Below are 18,914 nucleotides of genomic sequence, written 5' to 3' on the forward strand. Positions count from 1 at the left end.
GTATTTTTAATGCTTCTTACACTCCCTGCTGCAATACTTTTATTTTATGTAAAGCACTTTGAATTGTTTGTACATGAAATGTGCTATATAAATAAATTTGATTTGACTTGATAAGTCAGTCAATTAAAATTGCAGTGCAGTGCGAGTGTCTGTCTGCAGGGGTTTTGTGTGTGGAGGTGTGGGGTGATGGATTTTACAGCTGTGTCTCAGTCTGTTGGTGTGGGTTTTGATACTCCTGTACCTCTTTCCGGATGGAAGAGGCACAAACGGTTCATGTCCTGGGTGGGTGGGGTCTGTGGCCATACGACTGGCCCTCCTTTGGACCCGATATCCAGGCTGTGAGATCATCTTTGCGTTTTTTAATCAAGCCTTTTTTGCATGTACTTGCTTTATATCTATCGTGTTCACAGTACCCCAAAGTAATTGGTTTCCTGGTATTCTTGGACTTATTGACCCCTCTTATTGCTTTCACCACTTGCTCCGTCAACACATCCGACTGCCAGCTTTGCTTGACTCCTGCATGTTGGCTGTGCTTTGGATTTTGGACTTGTCTTGGTGTCCTGCATTTAGGTCCTCACTGTTATCAGCAAAACCATAACAATATTTGCTTTTGTCTTAGTGTAGTAATGTATTAGTGTGTAAGTTCTCTAGACTTATTTGTAGTATCATGGTTAGCCTTTTATACCTTCTATATAGTAATAGAATAAATCAGTCATATTACCCATCTATTAATTGTCTTCTATATTTTTCCTTGTACATAACAGAGATCTTGTTCTAACACATTTATTCAAATCAGTGGATGTCACTGATATCTCAGCTTGGCATAAAGCTCAGCATTAATAAACCATTCATTTGAATCTGGTGCATTGGATGTCTTTTGAGGAAAATACATCCAATCATTCACTTAAAAGCTCCAAGAGCTTAAAAGCTTTGATAGACAAAAACAAAACTTAAAGTGTGTCCAATCATAATTCCGATTTATTTTTCACTTCATCACATTTTCTGTTTGCATAGTCATTTCATCACTCACACAGCATGTGAAAACCTGTGCACAATAACTGTAACAATGTTCGATTTAGTTAACATCATGAAACAGAAGAATAAACAGTGACCAATACAAACATGGCAAAAATCAAACAACGGCAGTGAAATAAATACAAAGAATGAAACAGAAGAATAAACAGTGACCAATACAAACATGGCAAAAATCAAACAACGGCAGTGAAATAAATACAAAGAATAATAAGTTAGATTAATTTAAAATACCAATGGCTGACGTCACAATATTATTAAGCAAAGAAAACATGTCGGGTATCATTTTAAAGAATGTCATATATCCAGTATATGCCTATAACTGTGTAACAATAAAAATAGATTTAATCAAATATGTCATCAGGAATTATGGATACTTTAATTTGGCCTTCATTCTTATTGGCTCTTTTCACAAGTTAGCCGGTCAACTAGCCTAGTAAGAGCAGGGCAGGAAGTAGTCGTTTTTCAGCACACGTAGCAACCTCCCGCTCGTCAGGCTGTACTCAAACATCACGGGTCCGCTGTAGAGGTAAGCGAAACCTGTAGGACAGAAACGCTACATGTTAGTGCTGCATAAAGACTTGAATTTGTCAGAAGAACGGCAGTCATTTTGTCCTTCAAGCATCCTGAATTCTGCCGAATACTACTCACCTCTGTGCTGCAAAGCTGCTGTCACCTTGCTAGTCATGCCAGAAAATCTTTCATCCACCCTTTTGGGGAATCCCTCATCCATGGTCTTTGTAGTCTCATCATAACTGAAGAAAAACACGCAATTAGTCCAATTCAGTGTTTGCAACACCTGACACACAACAATCAGGTTTCTGAATTCATTTTCATTTCAAGTCTAGTTTGAACACACCTGTAGTAGCTGTTGCCAACAAAGAAGAGTGTCTTGGCAGAGTTTTCGTCATAGAGGGCTGCATCCACTTTCTTGACAGTTTTCGGCAGACCAAAGGTGGAAATCGATTTGGGATAGCCTCTCTCAAGGTCGTAAGCATTGAAAGCCCACACTCTACGGTCTATTAACAAAGGGAAATTAGAAGTTTTAGCAGATCTGTTCAGGCAAGTGAAAATAGTCTTACATTACATGAAACACAGAGAGCAAATACCTTTAAAGAGCAAGACTTTGTCAGAGAGCTGGTTTTCATAAGCAGCATCGATGTTGACAGGAGCATCAGGCCAGAACTGTGTGATGAGAGTTTGCTGAGGTGTATAACTCTGAGGGTGGATACGCCAGAAGAACCTGAGAAGATGCACACAAATAAACAAAGATTACATCAGGAACTGGCTTTGTGCGGAAAAAAAAGACATTTTTAATGGACTTCAGCAAACAGATAGTATGCCATACTTGGTCTTGAAGAAGAGCATTTCTCCTCGCAGGGAGGCAACAGCATCCAAGACCATGTTTTCATCACAGGAATCAGGAGTGGGGGGGGCAGTAGGTCCAGGCTGAGGATCTGTGTTTGGACCTACAAATTAAGAAAAATTATTGTTACAATACAGCTAAAAAATATACTTTAATGCTGTTTTTTCAAACAGGCAAAGACGATCCCGACTAGTACTAACCATAGAGGAACTGGACGCCACTGACATCGTCTTGGGGCAGAACAAAGGTGTCAGGGTCACTGTATGAGTACACAGGGTACATGAGAGCACCAGGATCGTTAGAGTGAGACAGGCCCAGAGAGTGACCGAACTCATGAGCAGCAACCAAGAAGAGGATGTAGCCTAAAGCAGAAAAACACAGAATGGGAGGTCAGTTACAGCTCACCAGGGGGGAAATCACGTAAACACAGGGTAGTCACAGACAGTGGGAAAACCAAACTCACCGCCATTTGAGCGGAAAGTGAAGGTCTCGTCGTCGTCAAAATGAGCATCACCTCCAATGCCAGGAGAAGGAGCAAAGGCATGGGCAAGAGTGCCGTCAGGGCCATCAAAGGGGTAACCATCACCATGTGCTGATTGAAAGAACATTTTTTAATGTTAGGTTTTAGTCTTGGACTGAATTACTGTGAAAGCATTTAACAAATCTGTTGTACAGTCATGACTGATAAATCACATTCCCTATGGAATATTACGACCAAGAACAGAGCATATTAATGTGAGAATATATGTAAAAGTAGTTTTATACTCACACAGGCGTCCGAAGGAGACCATGATGTCGGCTATGCCGCTGTAGATTCTTGTGAATGTCAGAGGAGTGACTTTGGCCCAAACCTGCAGAGCCCTCTCTATGGAATCATCCACCTCTGCCACAGACAGGTCAGGTGTGTAGTTCTCTATTCTGTTGAAAAAAAAAGAAAAAAAAGACTGATGAATTAACTCCCCCCAAGGTTTGTGGAATGAGATTTCTCTGAGACATTCTCTCTTTCGATCGCTCACCTGTATGTGAGGCCGTTTTGTTGCCATTTGTTTCCAAAAGTAGAGAAACGAGCGACCTTTTCATCTGAAACTCCACATCGGGGCTTCTTCATCGTGGCCAGAGTTTCTGCATCCAGAGTGCCTGTGATCTGGAGACCAAAGAATCTCTGCATCTCCCTCAGCTTTTCGGTCACGGGGCTGACTCCCCGTCTGAAAGTCGGGCCACTTTCCTCTTTAAGGTTATAAAACTTCTTCAGGTAGTTCTGATGAAGAAAAAAGAAGTTGCAAACTTAAATATGCATACACTGCAGTACCTACAAATGCTAGCAAGCATTCTCTCTTCACCTGCACAACAACCTGACCACATGTATAAGAAGGCAAATCCCACAAACATACCTCTGCAAAGCTTTCATCTTGCTCAGTGTCCTGTGATACTGGAAAGCAGCAAACTGCTGCCGCCAGGCTCAGTAGAATACTCAGAGTCAATGTCTTCATGTTTCCTCGTTGGATACAACTTGTTTCTCACTGGTGGTGGCAGTTCTTATATAGGCTGGGGACTGGGTGTGTTGAGCAACTACCTGCTTGAGTCTGTGACTCACGACATAGTCCTTTTATGGACGAGAGGAAGTCTGGCATTGATTGCTCATCCGACAAAAAAGTTTCCCTAAAGAGATGACGACATGACACCTTTGAAGTTGCTACATGTGACAGTGAAAGATTTTTGAGAAACATCAATTGGAACACATCTCAATTACGTAATAAAATCATAAGTAATACATGTCTTTTGTCAGCTTTTCAGCATTAAAATTGTTGTACAGTTTATGAGCAAAAGCTGCTACTGAATGGACTTTTAGGTGATTTTTTTCAACTTTGATCCATTGGTCCAGATCTTCTCCAAACCGGAGAGAACAGGGGGGTTCTCCCTCTCTCGTGATCTATAAAAAATAATTAGCTCTCTTATGAAAGATTAGTTATTATTCATATGTATTGGAGTATTTCTGTTTTGCTTCAACACTTTTCCCTTTACATGTAATTGACTACTTGTTTATTTAAATGCAAATTTAAGGACCCTGTAGACTAGAAGAAAATATTCTTCCACTTCTGACTCAGAAGTTGTGATTCAGTTGCTCGTATTATTTAGTTCCAGCCCCAATTATCTTCATTAATCCATTCTCCCTTGGTGCATCATTATTTGTGGAAAGCTACCATCTTGCTTACTGTTGCCCAATATTGGAAATGGACACGAACAGTTGTGACTTATGTTGAGTAATGTGCAGTCTCAGGTAAATTGATCAACAACAGTAAAACCACACACTCACACTCTGAATAAATGTGTTTATTTTCATTTAAAAAAGGAAGTTCACATTTTAAATCATAAAAAAATCTTTATCCCAACACTTTTATCCTTTTAATAAGTGAGTAATAGATCCCAGTGTCACAGTGACGGAAAGACAGAACCATAAAATAGAGGTTTTCATTTGGCTGATTATCTTCGGATGAGGTGTAGATATCGTTCATTGCCTTTAAAAATGCTTTCAAAGCTTCAGGAATTAAGATGACATTTAAATGAAATCACATTTAATACATGTTAGTAAAAACTGCTTTGATACAAGGTACAAATGCCATGATTGCAAAATTCTATACACACTGAGGTAACACTTTAACCACGTCCCTGCATTATTCATCAGTTCCCTGTTTTGTATTAGGTTCATTGTGGTTATCGCTGGACATCCAGTTTTGTAACAAGTACGTGAGTTCACACAGTATTTTCATCATCAGGCTCCAGGTTGAGTTTTCTTTCAGCTATCTTCTCTCCGTCGTTGTTTGATTATTTTCCTCCATTTTGCACTCCAGAAGGTCATTGGCTGAGATGATGCCGACGACATGCTCTGAGATCAAGTCGTATTTGTAATGGAGGTTTCCTTTGAAGAAGTGCACAAATCCTGTGGGAGATCAATATTGAAAATTGAGGATGAAATGTATGTGGGCGTTTTTGTAAAGTAGAAAATGCCCTTTGTAGCATTAATGCATGCGCTTTACAGGAGCGGCTTTGACTGTGGTACTGTGGGGTTTTATTTTGAACACCGTTCATGTTTTTATGCTGTGTCAGATACAGGCTGATGTTAACACAGATATGGACCTTTTGAAATGGATTGTCCTTTTTAAACAGTAACGGCAAGATTTCCTCTGTGACTGACTTGAAGTCATGACACATCCCCATATCACACAGAAAGATGGTGATTAATTACAAACAAATTTTCTACTCAGTATAACACAGAAATTCCAGAGATGATGAGAAAGGTTGAAAGAGGAATGGTGATGCAAGTACCCTCATAGAAAACAGCTGCATCTGCAGGAGATGGAATTCCTGGCCACTGCTGATTGATGAGCATCGGTGATCCCTCCATCACACTCTGTTGCTCGTTGTACCTGAATATTACAGTGAACACAATAAAACGTGTGAAAGCTAGGTCTTTGTTTTCGTACTTGTAGGTTTCAGTGCCTTCTAAAGAACTGTGTTTCCCTGGGAAGATTGAATGATCGTGTGAATCTTGGATTAAAACACACTTCAGATGAGAAATAGTTGAATCAGTGACAGCAATCCTTCCTGCTGTACTCACATAGGATTTTTTTTTGTTACATCAAAAGCTGAAAAAGGAAGTGGTCTGTCTGCTCTTGCTTGGTTTTGCTATGTTTACAATAACGTAACTAGTCATGTGGTTAGTCTACAGTACAAAAGTTCCAAACAAACTTGAATTCTTGTTATAATTAATGCCTCATTAGGTAAATGGAATTTATGTTTTCATTCAAACATAAAACTATAAAAAACAATCATTCCACTTCACTTACTGTGTAAATAATATGAGAAACTGGTCCGACTGTATAGTATGAGGGTGTGAAGGGAAATAAATGATCAATTCTTAGTGTCTCATCCCATTTCAGTTTTTTATTCCAGGAAAAATGTCTACATTTTGGTTTTGTGTCTCGGCTAAATTCATCATTGAGAAAACATCAGATTTAGGTTTGTCTGTCATCTTTCATAATGTTGACATCATGGGCAGTTTGACATACCTGTCTTTGATAAATACATTACTCCATGTCAATCTAATCAATCTAAGGCAAGAGGTAGTAAACTGCTAGCTTACGATATAGTGTAAAGACTGGAATTGAGGAGAGAAAAACCGCGGGAATATTAGATACCTCCAACACTCATGGCCGGTGAAGAACACTGTATAGTGTTCATTTCTGAAGTGAAGAGCTGCATCCACAGATTTAATTCTGGAGGGGAAGCCGAAGTCTGAAATGTTTCTGGGAAAACCTTCACTGAGTGTTAACTGCCTCAGCTTCCAATACTGCTGACCTGAAACAAAAAGACTTCTATCACACATTTTTTGACACATTTGAAAGCCTTTATTGATGAAGATATATCTGTTGTTTTCTACTCGATTTTGGATTGCAATCTGTGATCATTTCACATACCTTTGAAAAACAGAATAAAGTTCCCCTCCACATTCTCATAAACAGCATCCAGGTAGGAGGGTACAGTGTCAGGCCACAAGCTGTTGATCAGGGTAATCCCTGTTTTATGAAACTGAGGATGTTTGCGCCACATAAATCTGTGGAGAAGGGAAACATATCTCAGAAACCAAAGAAGTAAATTCATCTTCAGTGATCAAGAAAACACACTGTATGATTTAAATCTGCCTTTCATCTTTCATGATGCAGACATAGTGGGAGGTTTAACACACCTGTCTTTGAAAAATATAATCTCTTGTTGTAACCTTGTGACAGCGTCGAATGAGAGATCTGGATCACATTTGTCTGGTGTTCTTGGAGGAGGTTTTTTGGAGACTAACAAAGAAAAGCTGGGACTGACACCTGCAAACAACATCACAAACATTTTTTCAACAAAGGTGAGACCCTGCATTTCGAAACAGATTCCATCCATTCATTTTATACACCTGTTTAATCCAACTCAGGGTCTGGGGTCTTTCCCAGCTGCATTCGAGCCTGAGGCAGGGTACGCCCTGCACAAACCGCCAGTCCATCACATGGCTAAACAGACACATTTACACTCACTCATGGGGCCAATTTAACCTCGCCAGTTAACCCAACATGCATGTTTTTGGATGGTGGAGGAGCCAGAATACCCAGAGAGAATCCAAGCATACACGGGGACAACAAGCAAACTCCACACAGAAATAACCCATCGGGTTTGGACTGTCTTTCAAATTGTTTTTGTTTTGTTTTTGATTCTAACAACAAAAATGGAAAACTCTGTTTCTCATATATTTTTTTCCTCCTCAAGTTTAATACACAGAACTGAGAAGCCACAATGTTTCTGTTTTTTGGGTAAAAGGATGCCTGAACATACACGGACCTTTGGATGTATACTCACCATAAAGACGTTGGATGTCTTTGACATCTCGAAAAGACAGTTGCAGCTCGTTGTTTGGGACAAAGCTGTATGCTGGGTACATGATAGCGCCAGGGTCAGAGGAGTGAGGCAGGCCAAGCGCATGACCAAATTCATGGGCAGCTACAGCCAACAGGTTGACACCTAAAACAGAAAGACAACTCATGTAGGGACACATGTAGATTGTAAAGCTGCAAAAAAAGCTAAAAGAATGCTATCATTTTACACCAGTACCACTATGATTAAAACTCCATTCTTCATCAGCATCAAAGTGCACATCCCCTCCAATGCCAGGCCCTGGCAGAAAGGCATGAGCCAGGACTCCTCCATTGCCATCAAATGGTGCGCTGTCCTCATGGTCTGCAACAAACAGGGCTGCATTATTGTATCAAAAACTCTGTGACTGGATCACTGTGCAATGCAACTGGACTTAGAATATCTAATCTTTAGAGCTCACCTCCGTTGTTGAAGGAAATCACAATGTCAGCCTCTTTCCTGTTCCGCTTGCGAAATTTCATCGGTGTGACACTGGACCACAGCTTCCATGCCGCTCTGAGGACTTTGTGAGCCCTCGAGGCTGATATCGGGAGTGTGCTGCCGGCGAGCCTGGTGGAAGAATTTTACTATTTAATTCACCTCAACTGATCGGATATATTCAAACATGTTCAAACTTTAACATCATGAAGAGTAAACCGAACGTTTTGGATTGGATAGCTATGTCTACTTCTATGTTAGTTCACAACTTTGGTTGAGACAAATAACTAATGGAATGATAGTTTTGGCATTCTTGACAAACATTTGTGGTATCCAGTGGATGAACAGAGCATCGGTTTGTCTAAGCATTGGTGCCCTGATGTACAGGTCACTGTATGTTTAATGCGGAAATCAAACACTGTAGCATTTTTGGAGGATTTACTTCTGAACAGACGACATGTTCTCCGTTGGAGATTGAATTGGGGATGAAGTCTTTGGGTTTTTTTCACTTTCTGTTTTACTCATTGCTTCATTGCTGCTAGCCTAGGTGGGCTGGTAGTCATAGAAGTGCTGCAGATCTTCCTGTAAAAGGTATTTCATATTACTCAAGTAGAAGAAAAGAAAGATTAAACAATTACTCCCTGAAGCCGTTCAAAAACATGTCTATTTTTCAGTGGAAATGTTTAGCTGTGGTTTGGTTTAAAATACATAAATAGTTTCCCTAGTTAAAACTGGCATCTGACTCTAAAATCTTTTCTCTGCTTTGACATGATGGGAAATGGTCCAAACAGAACAGTGCGCATAATGCAGTCTCCTGGCATCAGATGTGTCTGAACAAACAAAATAGCACATGATCCCACTGCAAACACACCTTCAATGTGCAAAAAACTGTAAAAACTGCTAGTCAGAATAAGCTCTTTCGGAGATGGACCAACACCAATTATTGACCCTTCCCAGTCACGTGACTATCGTAAAGCAACCGCCATTTTGGACGTATTGACCCTTCCCAGTCACGTGACTTTCGTAAAGCAACCGCCATTTTGGACGTATAGAAGACAACGATTTGCGAGTAACGATAGTAACAGTAACGATACAGACAGACTGAAAATTGAATAAAAGAAGAAAGAACAAGATGCAGAAAAAAACTCCACTATCCAGCGAGGTCGGGCATTTAGTGGGCCAGCTGAGGGAGAGGTATTTGGAGAAGCTGAAAATTGGAGGTTTAGAAAACGACGTGTACTTGCTTCCACTAGGGCTGTTTACAGACGTCCGACAGCATGCCACCGCCTCGTCTTTACCCGACTTCTGCCCCCACGACCTTTATATTTATGTTGTAAAAAACCCATCGCCATACACGGGAAAGGATCTAAAGGCATACAAGAGTTTGGATGCCTACAAATATTTTGTGTCGGGCTATGTGACCTGCCTTTTACCAGTGGATCGTCCCTGGAGCCGGTGGGCGCCATCTTTTTACAGCTAAGGTTTGTTTACATTTTTCATTTAACGTTGTTCACCAGGATAAACGACATGTAAACCCGTTGACACGGTGTTATAATCTTGCTATTACGAGAATTGCAATGACCAAGTCGTAGTGCTTTACTAAAGGCGCTGTGTTATGTTTTATCTAGTAGAAAGGCAACCCTGAAATGGCACGGGGGAACACTAGTGTGCCGTGAGAGATCATCTGGTGTGCCGTGGAAAATCCCTCTCAGGCTTTATCTTTATTTTGCATGTATATGTATATGTTATATATCTTTATTCGACACTTACCTCCAACAATGTGGTCACTACACAACCGCTGGTATACTGAAGGTTGCCAGTCTTTCCTAATGATCGCCGCGACTCATCTTCTCCGTCGCTCAAGGTCAGTGGGGATCCGGTAAAAAGACAAATCTTTCCTCGTCTGCTGACTGTTGGTACACCCAGGCGCGCAACAATATGCCGGCATGATGTAAACCTTACTGATCGAATCGATATTTTCCTTTGAATGTTCCTCGCTCCTCCGTTGTTGGCTGTGGTAGACTACTCGTTTTCACGTCCAAAATGGCTGACGCTTTTGTTGTGACGTTACGTGGGATGGGTCAATAGTTTAATTTGTTGAAAAAAATAGAGAATCCAAGTTTCTTCATGGCACTTTTTTTTTTGGGGGGGGGGGCACTCCTAATGATATTAAACTTGACATCAGTCTCAACATTGCCCTAACCAGTGGTTCCTGTCTGCTCCTCAGCTGTGGGGTAAACTGATGACCCTTACGTTTTTTTAAACTATTTTTTTTTTTAAGTGCAAGCAGCAGGTCCAAATCTTCACTTGTCCTGGGAAACGTCTTGGTGGATTGGCACTAATTTATACACAAGCAGCCCTCTGACTGTGGTGGTGCTTTGACTATATTTTGCACAAAAAAAATTTGCAGACCTAAGAGGAATATTTGGACCTCAACTGTAGTTTGCATTGACAGCTATGATGGCGATCACAACTATAACGGTGAACATAACAGACAGAATGCTTGTTGGAACTTGTTGGAATTGGGTGTATGTTGCTTTGCTTACAGTAAGTAAATAAGCTTTTTTTTTAAAAGCTTTACCTGTAGCTGAGTGTTCTCTTCTTCCAGCGAATTGTGTCCCCAAAGTGCTCCACATCAGACAGACCACAGCGCGGCTTCTTCATCACTACAAGAGTCTCTTGGTTGAGCTCTCCGCTTGGAGGCAAGCCAAAGAAGCGCTGCATTTCCTTGACTGTATCACACAGTCCATTCGCCCAGTCTACATCTTCACCAAAGTCTGCAGCCCTCGTGTGTCTTTCGGACTTGGGCTGGTAGTCATAGAAGTGCTGCAGATATTCCTGTAAAAGATATTTCACATTACTCAAGTAGAAGGAAAAAAAGGAAAAAACTATAACTCCCTGAAGCAGTTAAAAAACATTTTTCAGAGGATAAACATATATTAACATAAACAACATTATTGTTTTTCCTCACAATGTCCCTCTGACTGAGAGAAACACAAATGCTCAGACAAACACGTGAGATGACTTTACAGTAAACATTCCAAGCATTTCTCCAAACCTTTAATAACAGCATAGGGCAGAAAAACTGCTGCACTCGTGTAATTGCAGGTCATCATCAGCAGAACGAGGGCTAAAAGAAAGCACCTGACTTATCGGATATCTGCAGCTCCATGAATACTTATACTGCTGTCTCCATGGCCACTCTGGTGCGTAAATAACATCTAATAATAAAAATAAAAAACTATATTTTTAATCACTCTTATTCATTCATGCAAATTCATGCAAAACGATTGCACTGTTACAATGACAACACACTTAATATTGGTATAGTTAATAACCTTGTTATACTTTAAAGCTGTTGACATTTAATTATAGAACTGAAAAGTTCTAAAATGTGTTTTTCAAGGCAATTAAAATATGTCTTACGGCGATTAAGTGTGTGTGGCTGCTTGGATATTTTTACTGCTGTTCCCTCCTGATTTTATGACCAAGATAAAGTTGACTTTGTAGACAAATATCTTATCTCCTACTGTTGCTGCCTTGTTGAGAAGTGAATTTAGTCAGACTGAACCCGGAGCCAACTGGCAAGCATTCACAGGGAATACCAGAAAGAGTTCTTATCAGTGCTTCCCATTTTGCCGCAAGTGAAGAATCACAAGTGAAGACAAAGATGAATAAGCTATGGAGCTACATTGTTACCATTACAAAAGTTCAAAATTATGTGTTTTCTGACAGCAAACTGACAGTAAGGGGGAAACTCCTGGTATAGAGGAAATCTTTGACAAGAAAAGAATGAAAATGGCATAAACGTAAAAGAAAATTGTGCACTTACTGAAAGTTTTTGGGACAAATAGAGAAAAGATCATTTCGACTAAATATTTTTACCGTATCCCCATTATAAAAATCAATATATTTCTGTCACCATTTTTTCTGGGGAAAAAGACGCAGCACATAGCTGAACCAGAAAATCACTGCACCAAAACAGGGCTGCACTCAGGTTTAAACAGAAGGCCATAGAACTGTTCTAAATATAACGCCTCATAAATATAACTCTGGTACCCCAGCTCAAAGACCTGTAAGTCCATCAGGCTGTCTGTCACATAGAACCCTTTTATTTTTTAAGGAGGCTCATATTTAGCAGAATGAGTAACAATTACCTCTGCAAACTCCTGGTCAGCTTCAGACGGTCCAGCAGCAGATTGCAGTGGCAGTTCAGGGGTGCGGAGAGGTAAAGCCACCAAAAAATTTTGGCTGGGCATCATGAGAGTCAGAATGCTCATCCAGAGCATCTTCATGCTTAACATGCAGAAGTCCTAGTGAGTTGATGTGTCTGTGCAGCTGCTGACACAGCACTACATGCAAAGCAGCGACCGGGACCACCTGTTAATTATTGTATGTGCCAGCACTCTTGTCCCAACAAGAACTGTAAGGTGACTCCACGCACAAGAGTTTTCTTTAATGTAATTTCAAAGAAACCGCTAACTCCTTATCTATGGGCCCTCTAATTGGTAGAAATCAGTCCTAACTGGCCCCAAATTCTCATCCTTCAATTTTGATATTTCATCAACATTCCAATGCTGCTGGTTTTATCTCTTACAGGGTTCATGGGAATGGCAGAGCTGTTATGACCTGCAGGTGTACAACAATGATAAAAACAGCTTGCATATGATGGAGATGATATAAAGGAACAGAGAAGATGCACAGATTCAACTCTAAATCATTTACATTACATTCTGGATTCTAGAGAACTGTGTTAAAGAAATTTTTTATTCTACTCCATTTCAACATGCTGAGCTTCAATATTTTTCCATTCATCAAAATGAAAGAAAGATTCAACTCATATGTTGTTGAGAAAAGGCAACATGCTCCTGACAGGCAGAGACCAACTGAGAGTGGACCAACTACAGTGCCAAAGCTAAGACCACATGTCCTCATCAATGCTCTGTTCGGCAAACACTGAAATCCCAGAGGTTAGACAATTATACTTTTAAGTTTTAAGCTCAAGAGTGTTAAATGAAGCATCAGTGTTCGTCTTTCAGTGGCGGTCAGCTGAAGGAATATAGAAACGTGGTGCTCTGCTGGCACGGAGCAGTCGAGCACCTTCCTTGAGTAAGTGTTGTCCATGTGATTACAGAGCATTTTAAGCCACAACAGTTGAAATAGTTACGATTAGACTGAAAGCTAAGAGCAGGTTGACGTCTTTTAACAGCTCACAGCGTGCAATGATAGACAGAAAAACAAAAGATGCATAGCGATTAGTCACAACTCAGTGTCTTACTTAGCGAGAACAGGAGGAAGGATTAATTCAGGCCGGATCATAAAACAAAGCTCGCTTCCTTCACAACTGTTTGAAAAGAAAGTGACCTTGACTGGCCCTGACATTTACCTTAAAAGATCCCACACACCACACACACATCCTTATTCTCAGCAACATATGTGCACTCCCTTGTGACAGATTCTTAGGAAGAAGCATTGAAAAGCAGTGACGCATATTTGAGCTGTGTCTGAAACAACCAAGTTGACTGACTCAGGAACAAGCCTACGAGCAGTTTTTATGGCCTCTAAGCATGTTTTTTTTAGTTTTTTCTTTTTAGTGAAAATCAAAACAAAGATTTAATCCATGAAAGGGTCATAATCATGACAAACTGTGGACTTAAGGAGTGTAGCTTCCAGACAGGTAGGAACAGGGTTTCAGGTAAGTTTATCTTTAGGGTTGTATCATAGGTCCTTCCCACTGGCAGCAATGAAAAAATGTCAGTGTTTGCAATTAAGAGTCCTAAACATCCTGTGTGCTGTTATTGTTTGGTGGCCACAATCCCACGGACCAAGATTTTGGGATTCCCCTGGTTTCCTGCAAACTATTGTAGTAGAATCCTATGGTTTCGCTAAGGTTTCATGAGAAAAACAGCAGTAAGAAATAGTGATTTTAACCAGTATACTTCTTACCTAACTAAAGACATTCCCATCTGGCATGCTTTTTTTTGTGTGTAATGCTATGTGGGAAATGTTATGTGAACATGAATTAGAAAAAAAAAACTGTCATACAACCTCGATTTCCAAAGGATTGGGATGTAAACATAGCTAACCAATATCTTATTCACATTAGGCCATAGAAAACACACTGAATGTTGGAGGAGAGACACTTTATTCTTTTATGAAAAATATCAGCTCATCTCGAATTTGATGAGCAACGAAAGGCTGGAAAAGTAAGGAAGACTAAAAGGTTTTGCCGCTGGTTATTTGGCAACAGGTCGGCAACATGATTAGGTATGAAAATCGCACCTTGGACGGGCAGAGTCTTTCAGAAGTAAAGATGGCCAGAGGTTCAGCGATCTGCAAAAAACTGCAATTTGAGAATAATGTTTCTGTGTAATACTGAGAAGACTTACGGGCACTGCATTCGAAACAGACTCACTCTGTCGTCGAAATCACTGCATGGGCTCAGGAACACTTCCAGAGATCACTGACTGTGAACACAGTTCACCGTGCCAGCCACAGATGCAGGTTGAAGCAGAGGAAGCCAAATGTGAAACATCTGGAAACATCCCCATCTTCTCTGGGCCAAAGCTCATTTGGCATCTCTGATGGTATGGAGGTGGATTAGTACCTAGAGAACTGGAAACTTGGAGGCCCATCAATACAGACAGGGGTGTGTTTATACAGGGTTTAGAGGAACATGTGCTCCCATTTGGACTAAGTCCTCTTTCAGGGAAGTCGTCTCGGTGCTAGTCTGGCCTGCCTGCAGTCCAGACCTATCACCAGTTGAAGGAATGCCAATTGCAACTGTGCATCATGAAACACACACAAAAGCTACAAACAAGACCCAGGACTGTTAAGCAGCTAGAATCCTACATCAGACAAGAATGGGACACCTTTCCTCTCCCAAAGCTCCAACGATTGGTCTCCTAAGTTTCCAGATGTTCACAGGCTGTTGTTAAACCTATGTATGAGTTTATATGACACGGTGGTAAACACTGCCCTGTCCTAACTTTATTGAGACGTGTTGTTGCCATCAAATTCAATATGTGTTTCATATTTTTCATGAAATAAAGTCTCACTTTAAAACACTTGACGCGTTTTTTTCGTTCTATTGTCAACGGAAAATTGGTTTATGACTTGCAAAAGACTGCATTGTTTTTCTCAACATTTTACGTCACAAAGTGTCCACACATTTATCTAAATAGTAAATCCTCTCCGAAGCATCACTGTGTTAGAATGACGCTATTTAGCTCACAGCAAGGCTGTGTTGCAAATGTGGGATTTTCTTCTGCATAGAATGCCTAGAATACAGTATCCTACTTTGACAGCCTGGTAGTGCAGAAAAGGGTATGCCAGGTGTAGCAATGACGTCAAACCTGTGGCATTGTATGAGGGGATTTTACAGCAAATCTGGCGTTTCCAGCATGAGTCACTGGCAAGGCCTCGCCCAGATTTGACTGTTTCTGTGTTCGGGACACTCACTCGTACAAGTGTATTCCTGTATTCCTGTAATCTTTTTTTTAAGCAGATGCAAGTAATCCTGAGTCAAAGGAAATGGACACTAAGGGGGGGACTGAAAATGACACTCATTATCACACACACATCTTGACGCTGACTTATAAATACTTCCTGTTGTCCATTAAAGCCAAAATTGGAGTCTGTGTTCCCAGTAAAACCATTATGTAAATGACACACTGCTATTGGGCAATGCCCTTATGATGACTTAAAGTCACAGCTGTATTTCGCTGGTGTTGCTTATTTTACGTCTCAGCATGGATGTGGTGCACATTGGCTGGCATGATGCTTTGATCTTGAAGTGAAAATTCTTTAGCAGAGCTGAACATTCAAAGAAGTTCAACACTTAGCTTAAAGAAGATAAACAGATTTTTCTAAGACTATGGTTTATGTGTTATTGCAGATATCGTAGGGATTTGAATTTGAAAACATTTTGATGATGAGGGGTGGATTATGGACTGTGTATATCCTTTTCTTAATTCACCATCAAAGATGAATCAAATACTTGTGATACATGTGAAGATCAGGATACCTCTGTGGCAACCCACAGTTGTTTGCATTACAGTATGTTATTGCAACTGCAGTAAAATGACTTAATATAGCTTAGCAAATGAGCTGTTTTTACTGCAAACCCCATCACAGATACATGATCAAACTGAGATGACAGTAGCAGGAAGTGTTTGTGTTCACTAATGCCAAGGACATAGTAACACATTGACAGGCTCTGCACAACTGTGTTTACGTACAGCATAAAGCCCATGGAGGAATGCAATGTTGTCTATGGATGTTGTAATTATCCTTTGTCTAAACTTGCTCTCCTTAAAGTGCATGAAAAAATGCCAAAAGAGCCTGACTGTCAAACACAATTGCTGCCATAAAAACTGTATACAGTACAGTAAGCTACACTCCACGTGTCATAATACCTGCTTTGTACGACCTGCTGTGAGTCACATGCTGCTGGAGAAGTTCTGCCAGTTTGGAGGACACAAAAAGCAGATGATGCGTTAGCCCGATTGTAAATATATTGCTTTTGTATCGTTTTTTGGGGTTAAACTGAAGCCCTTCACCAGAAGTTTGACACGAAGATTGAACTTTTACACATTAAACAAATTACTTTGAACTTAGACTTAAATTAAAGGTACATTCGACCCCGATTTCCTTTTTCAACTTAATTAAACGCAAAGTTTTACACTCGATTTAGATCGATAAAAATGGAACTCACACCATCTGCTGAATTTGTACGAACATGTAACATACATCGTATTTAACAGGCATCTATAGCAGCAAATGTCAAACTCCAAAACGCATCATGTATGTGGGGTCCTGCCGTTACATGTGTGAGTGTTTGCTCATCGTTCTTGGTTAACTGGAGCTGTGCGTCAAATATCAGATTCTTTCATATCATTGCAATGCAACTTTTATGGATTTAACCTTTATTCATACAGGTAATCTCACTGAGAAACTGGGTCTCATTCATGACCTGTCATTTGATAGAAGCTGCAAGTATGCAGGACATCTACATTTCAGGCATTCTTAGAATCCCAGATTTTTGATGTGTACCACATTACTCTCATTATTTGTCATATGCTATACCTAAATTTAACTTTAATCTAATCTCTATTCAAAATGAGCAATAACCAGGATCCCAGAACTGACATTTTTCCCCATTTGGAATAACTTGATCACTACTCAGGGTTCCCGCGGGGTCTTAAATAGTCTAAAAAGCATTGAATTTATGAATTTGGAAATAATACCTTAAAAAGACTTGAAAAAGTCTTGAATTTTGATATCTGGGTATTAAAATTTGTGCAGTAACTTCTCCGTATCGCATTTTCCTTTAAACGTTTCATTTGTCAACTAGGCTACAATTATTTTAAAAAGCCTAAATAACGTAGCCTAAATGAAGAGTGGTGGAACCAATCATTGAGAACGCAACGCTGCCGCTACCGCTCCGCCCCGGGTCCGAGCACGTCACATTGCTACAGCACTGACACAGACCACAGCAACAAGCCAAGCAGAAGCGTGAAAAATCAAGGCAAATCTCAGCAGAAAACAAGAAAGTTTAACTTAAGCCGTTATGTTGTTTTTTAACATTTGTTTGCGTTTCCTTGCTTCCCATCTCTTGCTGGGATTATGGGGAAATGTCGTAGAGTCTCACGCCAAGTACTTCAAGCACATGAAAAATATCAAAGCGAAGGATCAAACTCCTTCCATCGCCGGGGTGTTTCAACCGGCCAACGCTAGCCAGTTAGCTATTAAAGCTGCAGTCTGCAGGATTTGTTGTTGTCATACGTAAAGTCCTAATTTTTGGCATTTTAAGAGTTTACATGATCTATGAGAACGCTTGAAGTTGAAAACGGTGACCTCCGTAGTCGCAAAATGCAAGAAATGCTTATTTTTTAACCGAAAAATAAAAAGTTATTCAACTTCCTGTCCCGCCCCATCAAAACACATGAGAACTCGTGCACGTAGATTCGCGTACACGACTCCTCATTCATCAACTCACCTGTCATTTGCGATCATGGAAGACACAGTAAGTAGACTAGCCCGCAATGAAGTTCAATAGTCTAGATAAATAAGCGTGGGGACGAGCCTACCTTGTATCGCGCGTGCACAATCGGTGATTGACAGGCAGCAGAGCCCAGCTCGTAACCTGATTGGTTACCTTTTACCGGTCCGATCTGCAATTTTGTAAACAAACCTTCTGGCTTTGGAAGGACCTAGCGGAACATATAGGGGACCTAGAGAACTAATTTTTTTTTGTATTGGGGTATTTAATGTACTACTTTCAGAATCCCCGGACAGTTCCAGGCATTATGCTTGAAAAAGAGTTGCAGACTGCAGCTTTAATGTATCTGAGCTAGCAGATAACGTTAACCAGCCAACTGCTAGTACAGCCCCTCCAGTTACGACCGTCACCGCAACTCGAGTAGATCTGCGAACAGCTTTTGGGTCCACACCAACCATGAAAGCAGAGGTGTTGTGGACTCCTAACACAATCACCAAACACCATTCATATAATGGAAACGAGGGTATTTCAGAGTTGTTTAAATGCATGTTCCCCTATTCCGACATCGCTGCCACAATTACTTGTGGTCCCGACAAAACGGCGTACATAGCCAAGTTTGGTTTAGCT

General features: G+C 40.5%; 2 protein-coding genes across 2 annotated transcripts; both read right to left on the minus strand.

Moving 5' to 3' along the window:
- Positions 1-960: 960 nt before the first annotated feature.
- On the minus strand, positions 961-3,915 carry LOC142401195 (collagenase 3-like). The gene is made up of 10 exons (XM_075486492.1): positions 3,790-3,915; positions 3,415-3,656; positions 3,168-3,316; positions 2,862-2,990; positions 2,599-2,760; positions 2,381-2,501; positions 2,142-2,275; positions 1,892-2,051; positions 1,684-1,787; positions 961-1,572 (listed from the first exon to the last, which is right to left on the minus strand). The coding sequence occupies exons 1-10, from the start codon at positions 3,886-3,888 to the stop codon at positions 1,466-1,468; spliced, it is 1,407 nt and encodes a 468-aa protein (XP_075342607.1). The 5' UTR covers positions 3,889-3,915; the 3' UTR covers positions 961-1,465.
- Positions 3,916-5,196: 1,281 nt separating this feature from the next.
- LOC142401945 (collagenase 3) lies at positions 5,197-11,008 on the minus strand. The gene is made up of 9 exons (XM_075487394.1): positions 10,866-11,008; positions 8,268-8,416; positions 8,039-8,170; positions 7,793-7,954; positions 7,143-7,272; positions 6,874-7,010; positions 6,595-6,754; positions 5,723-5,823; positions 5,197-5,336 (listed from the first exon to the last, which is right to left on the minus strand). Exons 1-9 carry the CDS (start codon positions 11,006-11,008, stop codon positions 5,197-5,199), a joined length of 1,254 nt encoding a protein of 417 aa, XP_075343509.1.
- Positions 11,009-18,914: the final 7,906 nt, after the last annotated feature.

This window comes from Odontesthes bonariensis, chromosome 16 (assembly GCF_027942865.1).
Source record: "Odontesthes bonariensis isolate fOdoBon6 chromosome 16, fOdoBon6.hap1, whole genome shotgun sequence".
In the NCBI taxonomy this organism is placed as follows: domain Eukaryota; kingdom Metazoa; phylum Chordata; class Actinopteri; order Atheriniformes; family Atherinopsidae; genus Odontesthes; species Odontesthes bonariensis.